General features: G+C 57.3%; 2 protein-coding genes across 2 annotated transcripts; one reads left to right on the forward strand and one right to left on the reverse strand.

The window, feature by feature from the left end:
- The first annotated feature begins 196 nt into the window (after window positions 1-196).
- IE81DRAFT_320526 (S-adenosyl-L-methionine-dependent methyltransferase) lies at window positions 197-1,955 on the forward strand. The gene is made up of 4 exons (XM_025513057.1): window positions 197-877; window positions 1,005-1,126; window positions 1,231-1,350; window positions 1,470-1,955. Exons 1-4 carry the CDS (start codon window positions 324-326, stop codon window positions 1,706-1,708), a joined length of 1,035 nt encoding a protein of 344 aa, XP_025372491.1. The 5' UTR covers window positions 197-323; the 3' UTR covers window positions 1,709-1,955.
- A 101-nt stretch (window positions 1,956-2,056) lies between these two features.
- Window positions 2,057-4,048, reverse strand: IE81DRAFT_328254 (hypothetical protein; the record flags this gene model as incomplete). The annotated part of the gene is made up of 1 exon (XM_025515097.1): window positions 2,057-4,048. One exon carries the CDS (start codon window positions 4,046-4,048, stop codon window positions 2,057-2,059), a length of 1,992 nt encoding a protein of 663 aa, XP_025372492.1.
- Window positions 4,049-7,834: the final 3,786 nt, after the last annotated feature.

Consider the following 7,834-nt stretch of genomic DNA (forward strand, 5'->3'; position numbering starts at 1 on the left):
CTGCGTGTCACACAGAGCGGCATGGCGCGCAACCAGCAGAAAACATTTTGGGATCAGTGTGCGGAACTCCGCGGAGTTGCTTCGCTTGGGTCCAAGTGTGGAGGCGATCGACGTCACGTCTCGGCGCTGATGTTCATGCTGCACCAAAGTGTAGATCCAAAGGCCAGCGGGAGGTCCCCCCAATATATGCTCTCCTTTCAATTCGAATGTGAATGTCAGGCTTGATGCTGGGACAAACCGTCACGAGTGGTCCCTCCAAAGCACGCCCGCTGTTGTGTTCGGTGGTTCCTGCTGCTGCTGTGCAGCATATGGCTCAGCACAGCATGTCGGATTCGATCGCCAAACCTCAAGCAGCCATTCTTGCACTGAGCGCTCTGAGCCTTGCAGGGAGCATGCTCTTTCTCCTTCGAAACCCTCCTCCGACACCATTCGCAGATCGTCTGTCCAAGCTGGACCCAAAAGAAACGAGCATAGACAATGATTTCTACGACGATTATTTCGAATCCTCTGCAGAGGAGTCGAACGGTGACGGTGACGATGGTGGGGTCGTCGATGCGAGCGCAGAAAAGGAGGAGGAGCATCCACTCCAACTGGTCAACTACGGACGCATACCTTACTTTTTGCGCACTTGGACCGCACAAAGTCCACTTTGCGCACAAGTAAAAGCGGACGTCGAGACGATGGGAGGTGCGACCACTCGCACTGTGCTTCCTGCCAGCTTCAAAGCGCTCGATGTGGGCTGTGGCGGAGGGATCGCCGCAGAGGTCGTAGCGCGCGCTGGAGCTCAGGTCACTGGAGTGGATTTGAGCGCAGGAGCCATTGCTTGCGCAAAGAGACGAGCCAAGGCGAGGGGCTTGAGCATCGAGTATGTCGTGGGGTGTGTATTCTCAGCGCTTAAACAGTCTCATCAGTCGCAATCGATCAAGCAACGCCTCTCGCGTTTCCAACTGACTCCTAATCGCCCCCCTCCCTTCCTCGCCACACGCTCGTACGCCGGCGTCCAGCGACGCTTTGGATCTGCCCGTGCCCTCGGAAACCTACGACGGTGTGCTCTGCTCAGACACGCTGGAGCATCTCTTCGACTTGGACGCAGCACTAAAAGAGATGGCTCGCGTGCTCAAACCAGGTGAGCTCAACGCTTCCGCAATCTCGAAACATCCCCCCCTCTTCGCCCCCCTTCCCCAGCAATCCCAACTTTCTCAACCCCCTCCTACCTTCTTTTCCAAAAAGGCGGCATCCTCGTCCTCGACACCATCAACCGGACCAGAGTGAGCTGGTACGCCCTTGTACTGATAGCGCAAGACACGCTTGGCTATCTTCCGCACGGAGCGCACGACTGGAGATTATTCAGTGAGCTCGTCGTGCGATGGCCCGGCTCTACGCTCCGAACAGCAGGCCTTCCTTCTCCCACTCGCGCTCCACTCGCTCATATCGTCGCTTGCGCCCCCCCTGCATCTTGCTCCTTTCAGTTACGCCGGACGAGCTCAGCACTTCTCTCCAACGAGCAGGCCTGGAAGCGTGTCCAGAGTCGGCTGTGCGCGGCATGAGGCCTGGTATGCGCGCACCTCACATCATCTTGGCTCGCACTTGGCACTACGCCACCAGCAAACAAGGGTCAGCGAGCTTTCTAGACTGTTTCATTGGACGGTGGACCGAGACGACCTTTACCGCTGGCAGCTACCTAGCCTGGGCTCGCAAGCCGTTGTAGACACGCTGCACTGCTATGAGACGCGACCTCTGGAGAGAAGGCGCAAATCATTCAATTGCTTGCGTACGTGTATCCCTGGCAACTTCGTCAACGATGCCGCGACTCATTCACAGCGCACTCATGAAGGACGCCCAAGCGATAAAAGATTCGTTATGGAGAGATAGGAGGGGATGCGAGTGGGACGAGTGTGACGTGTATGAGTCGATACAAGCAATGATGTGGTGATGTATGAGATTGGAGACATGCTTTTGTTGCAGAGTGATGCTGGGTCCCGATTGGAATGTCCGTGGGCTGACGTGATGTCATAACAATTGGGTGATGAAGAAAGTGATTCCAGAAATGATGGGCTCAGACGCCCAGAACGCTGGCCCAGCTGCGCGTATAAGGGGCGTTCGAGTCTTCTGCATCGAAATGTCGGTCCCACAACGGGCTGACAGGGGCAATGGACGAGCTAGCTGCGTGGTCAGCAGACCTCTTTCCCTGCGCAGGACTGTTGAGCGTTGATGAGACGGGGGTCAAGCGCAGCGTTATTGCTTGATTCTTTCGACGAAGCTGCTCTGCCCGTGCCTTCTTAGCCTTGCTAGCCTGAACCTCGGCAAGGTCGCCCCAAGCTGCTTTCAGACCGTCATCGTCTACCTCGCTGCGGTTCGACGTCCGGCCGGATGGGAAGCTGAGGGACCAGCTGCGGTGCGCTGACGATGACTCAGACTCCTCTCGGGAAGAGTCGGAGTCTGCCTCGTCCGAATCATGCACGAGCGATGGCAAATTATTGAGACTTCCAAGACTGGCTAGACTGCTGCTACGCGAGATGGCCGACGGCATTGGCAGTCGAGCAGTGGTCGTGGGCTGAACCTCACTCGTGGAAAGCACTTCGCTGGCATTAGCGTTGACAGGTTGGTCAACCGTGCTGTCAGAGAAGCCCACGAGCCATTTCGCCAGATCCAACCACGATCCCGAGGACTTTTGCACGTTCCGGCCTCTTCGCGACTCGGCTACAAGAGTGGCTGGTGTGTCGGTTGGAAAACTACCGGTCGTAGCTGCGCGCACGCGCCGTACACGGCGAGGCGTAGTGCTGCGGATGGCCGTGTCGAAATTGTGACGGGAGGAGTGATTGCGGGTTGGTCGGCTTAAGGACTGACCACCGAACAAAACAGAGATGGTCGCAGCGATCGGACCCGCGCTGCTGTAAATCTCGTGACCATCGTCGTCAGTGTGCTCGACGTCGTCAAAATCGACGTCGTCCAAGCTGACGCTGCGCCGATTGTGGTGGAAGGAGGTTTCTCTACGGTCACGACTTGAAGGGAGCGCAGCCGAACGTAGTCCAGATGCAGATGCATCAGAGCGCGCGATCGCGGTGGCAAGCTGCTGCTCAGGGTCGTCATCACCAGCATCGCCGTGGCAACTTCCATCGCTGGATGCCCAGCTGACCAAGCTGGATTCACTCGAATTGCGCGGTAGCTTGTCTGCAGGACCGAGGCTGCCTTTGTCCGCCGCCCTGTATGCACGGCTGTGATCCCAGAAAGGTACAGGATACGCGAGTGGACTCGCAGGAACGAGTTGCGACGATGGTCTCTCGATCGGCAAGGCAGTGTTCAACTGTAGATCCTGCCCGAATGCTTCTGGTGCGGACTCGCAGCGCACATGACGTCGCTTGCGACGCAAAGCCATCAGGTTGCAGGGTCGTGTTGAGGCGGCGGCGTCAAACTTCGGAGCCTCAGCGAAGGTGCGCGTGCGGCGTAGCGATAGCGTTGACCTTTCCACGTCGAAGGAGTCGACTGCAGGCCTGATGGGTTGAGCTTGTCGTGCCGCCGTGGCTGGCTGCCGGGGCGAGCCGTGGGCTGGCGAAGAAACAAGACGAGTGGAGGATTCGTCGTCATCATGGTGGTCATCATCCTCCAAGTCGGCCTCGATGTCACTGTCGTGCATCGCTGCGATCCAAGGGGCATCCCAAGCCTGAGCTTCGGTGCGCGCGCTCGGCCAACGGCGAGCCACATGCTCTGGCAGTCGTACCGTCACATGCCGGCGTGGTCCGTCGGGCCTGCCGGCATACGACTTCGAAGATTTGAGTGCCGGTCGGATGCTAGAGGGCTTGAGAGCCTCGTCGACGTCGCTGGTGTTGCTCGAGCTGCTTCGCTTGGCGCGAAGCGTGGGTTTGTATGTGCCACCGTGGCCAGAAGATGAGTGGCTGAAGTGATCAGGACTTGCGAGCCTCTGGACCCACTCGTTGGCGCTGGCAGCTGAATTGAGCCAAGCGATGCTAGCATCGCTCAAGGAAAGCGGTGGAGTCGAGGCCGAGGCAGAAGGCGCGGAATTGAAGGCCGAAGTCGGCGTGGCAAGCATGGTCGTCACTGCTGGCAGACAAAGCAACGTCAAGATTGCAGATGGGAACTGCGACGGACCTCGAACAGCGTGCGAGATGTATCGATGTCGCAGTGCGCAATGGAGTTGTAGTGGTCAAGCACGATGAGTCGATCTCGAGGGTGCGTAGAGTGAAGAGCAGAGAAGTTCACACCTCCTCCGCACTTTGAAGTGTTGTGAGTGCATATATACCTGTTCACGCATTCGCAGCTGGGTGAGTGCTGGCTCGAGAGATATAGAAGACAAGACGAGTGGGTCCGATCGCGGACGTTTCTTGGCCAGTCTCACTCTGCAGCAGTGCCTGATCGGGCAAAGACAGGCGGGCGGGCGGTCACTCTCCTATACGCACCCCGCGACCAGAAATTCTGTGTAGAGATGGCTACATTCAGTTGATTGGGCGGCCCCCTCCGCTCCAAGGCGTTGCGCCGTGCCCCCCTCTGGCAATGACCGACTGACGAACCGCTTGGATGCTGAATTTGCGCTCATCCCTCATCTCCCATCGGCTACATCTTCCCGTTCTGCGCCGCCACGAAGAGTCCAGCGTACAAAGGGCAAAGAGACGAACTGCTGCTGTGGAGAGGCGATGAAGCCGTCACTCAAGTGAGTGCAGGCAGTAATTGACATGGAATGGTTCGCCTCATTTGTGTCACCACTTGCCCGCACTTTTTGCATTGAGCTGATAACGGGGCGCCAGAGGAGAGCAGATTGGCTTCGAGCTAATGCACGCACGCACCGCTGGGACGGACGGGCCCTTGCTTCTCCGCTATGCGCTTCGCGGCTAAGTTTTGAGTCAAAAAGTTCCAATCTGGCTCACCTCAAGCCTCTTCGCTTCCAGCAGCAGCACGAAGCCCGCACGCATTCCGCACCTCTTCGTCTCATTCTGGCCAAGCGTGCTGCTGCACACGCACAGCATGCTGGATGGATCAAATTTGGCCTCGACGAAACATGACGTGGCCGCGGCAATTCGTTCCAGTGCAACTCAGACTTGATCATACAGGAGTCGTGAGTGCGAACATGCACACCCATCAGTCCGCATATAGTGGATGCTGGAGATCGTACACTGCGTTTGATGCTTTTGCCTCTCGAGCAGATGCTGGTATCAAGTCGCGGTGGACGAACCACGGGTCGCTCCTCGAAATGAAGCGTCAGCCTGGGGCTGCGGTGCCGTGCACGAACCTCTCGACGACTCCTATTCGGCGATCAAAGGCTCAATGATGCGCTGCGGGTCTATGCAGCCGTTTCATGACTAACGACTGGTGACTGATCACCTGCTGCTGCTTCATTGGGAGCAACAATGAAAGAGATGGGAAAAAGTTCGATGATGTTCATGTCGACGCGTGCGTACAGCGCTGTAGGAACGAACAAATTTCCAAACCGACGCGCATGCGTTGCGAGCCGAGAATGTCGGAGTCTGTGGCTGCGTTTCTCGGCTGCAGCTTTACGCTATAACACGAATGATGATTTTGCGGGACGATCGAGGACAGCTGCTGTGCGTGGCGCTATTGCTCAGTCAAATTGGGCTGCATCAGGGCTAAATAGTCGTGCACGAGTGTGGAGACGCGCGGGGGCCCACGCTTGGACATGCTCTTCAGCTGAGGCAGATGGGCCAAGGAAGCAGTTGGCCCTTGGCGCGCCGCCCATCAGTGATACCTGCATGCATGCAGCTTAAGCTCGCTGCATTGACAAGTGCACACTGGCATGGGAATTTGCTGCTGGACATGGCTTCCTGCTCTTCTGGGCGTGCCGCTGCACCCCTCTGCTATAGACTGAAGTTCCATTCGGCTTGCTCGTGCTGGGTGTGCTGTGTAAGCGTACGGCACCGCGCCAAACTCCGCACGCCGCCGCGCAATCGGCTGGGACGGCTCTTTTGACTGCGCCTTCGCGCCTCTGTGTTCAAGCATATGATGGTCATCAACAGCGTATACAGCATGCATGCAATGCAATGGCTCAAGACGCCGCAAGTGAGACCGGAGCCAAGAACCTGCAAAGTTCCGTCCACGGATGTCCGTCTGTGTACTGCAGGTATACATGATGGCTGCCGTCCACGCTGAGAGACTCATCAGAGTAGCGCGTTGTGGATGGAAATTCGACTTGTCTTGGGGTCCTGATCGGTGGCTCAAGTATGCGGGTGAGTCAGCTTTTGCGGAACCGAGCGAAGATTCCAGTTCAGTCAGTCTTCTTGAGTGTCAGATAGGAGTACACGCTTCTGCATGATGAGACGCAATGACTTCCATTTACGAGCCAGAGATGCGCTTGTGTACAGTTGAGTGTAGCCAAATCCAGCATGGGCCTCACCTGGCTCGTAATGTGAGAGGTCAGATGGCGCCACGGTGGGCAGTATGTCTGAGATACATAGATGTCGCGCCTCACGTCGAGCGTCGTCTTGTTGAGCTCGGGCCGTCTCGTCAAATGAATGACTATTTTGGTGTGCAACACCTCACCTCGCGTAACCGAATCAATGAGTTGCGTGAGTCTGAGTGCTCACATGCCTGTCGATCCCAGACTGCCGCATTTGTCCAGAACATGAGTCACGATAGTCTGTCTGACTTCCGCCTCGCGACTACACGCTGACCACCACCAGCTGAGCACTCTTGACTCATACATGTTCCCGCTGCCACAATTCGAGCAGATCTGTACGTGGCCCGGTGCGCTCAGGGGCACCCATATGCTCGCGTACAGCACCGCCAGATCCAGCCACTTCGATCGAGAGTATAGACTAAATCTTGCACTCCGATCCGCGCGTGCTTGCTCCCATTCGCGAGCCACTCGCAACGCTCGCTCCTGACCCAAAAGACTCTCTTCTCCTTTCCTTATCTAGAGCGGGGCATCGGCGCGAACCTTGATGTCGCTATACTGCTGGCCCGAGCAGGTATCCCTAGGAAGCATCTTCAGCCCCACCTACTCCGCATTCTTATTTTTGACTTCTGCGGGGCCCCGTCACGATCTTCGCGACCCGTGTCCACACAATCCTGAATGCTGCGGACGCTGGTGCCTGAAGTACTTAGCACCAGAGCGTACGTTGCGAAAATCTCACTCAAGTCGTGAGTTGACCTCGAGCTGCGTTCGCATGGACGTCTGGGGATGTGTGTACCCGCATATAGAGGCGCCATTAGCTGCAAAACGTGATCGGGGATGCCGCGAGGGGCGCCGCGCGTCGAAGCGATCGAGCTCGCTAGCGAACGATGCAGCCGCACAAGCGAGACAGCAGCAGATATCGATTTAGCGCGCTGCCTGGCGCTTCGGCGCAGGTCTCATTCGTCGCTCCTTGCTCCTGCTGCTGCCGCTCGATCGCGGGCCATCATATGATGTGTTGCCTCTTGACAAAACCACAATTCGTGATTCGTGATTCGTGATTCAGATATATTCACGATTGCAAGGCCCGTCTAGGACTTCGGCATGCACCGCCACTCCGCCATGCTCGTTGAGATCGCAGTGATACACGACGGGGTTCGGCAAGGCGGTCACGTCCGCTGCTGCATGAGTGCCTCGCGGCCTCCTCTACACTCGTCTCAGGCCTGTTGTCAGGACCCTCCGTGCAAGCGTTTGTGCTACGCAAGTGAACAGAGCAGGCGGATCAAAGACACACCCTCCTGTCTCTTGCCCACCTTGCTCTGACAAGCGCAATAAGCATCAGAACTCAAAGTCTTGAAACCACAATCAAGCGCTCGATCGCTCGTCAGCTTGACTCACGAACGCTGCCTGCAGCCGGGGGTTGTGCAGCGAGGTAGACCGCGTGACAAGCCGGGGGCAAGCCTTGGCAGGGACCGA

The sequence above is a fragment of the Ceraceosorus guamensis genome, assembly GCF_003144195.1.
Source record: "Ceraceosorus guamensis strain MCA 4658 unplaced genomic scaffold IE81scaffold_6, whole genome shotgun sequence".
Lineage (NCBI taxonomy): Eukaryota > Fungi > Basidiomycota > Exobasidiomycetes > Ceraceosorales > Ceraceosoraceae > Ceraceosorus > Ceraceosorus guamensis.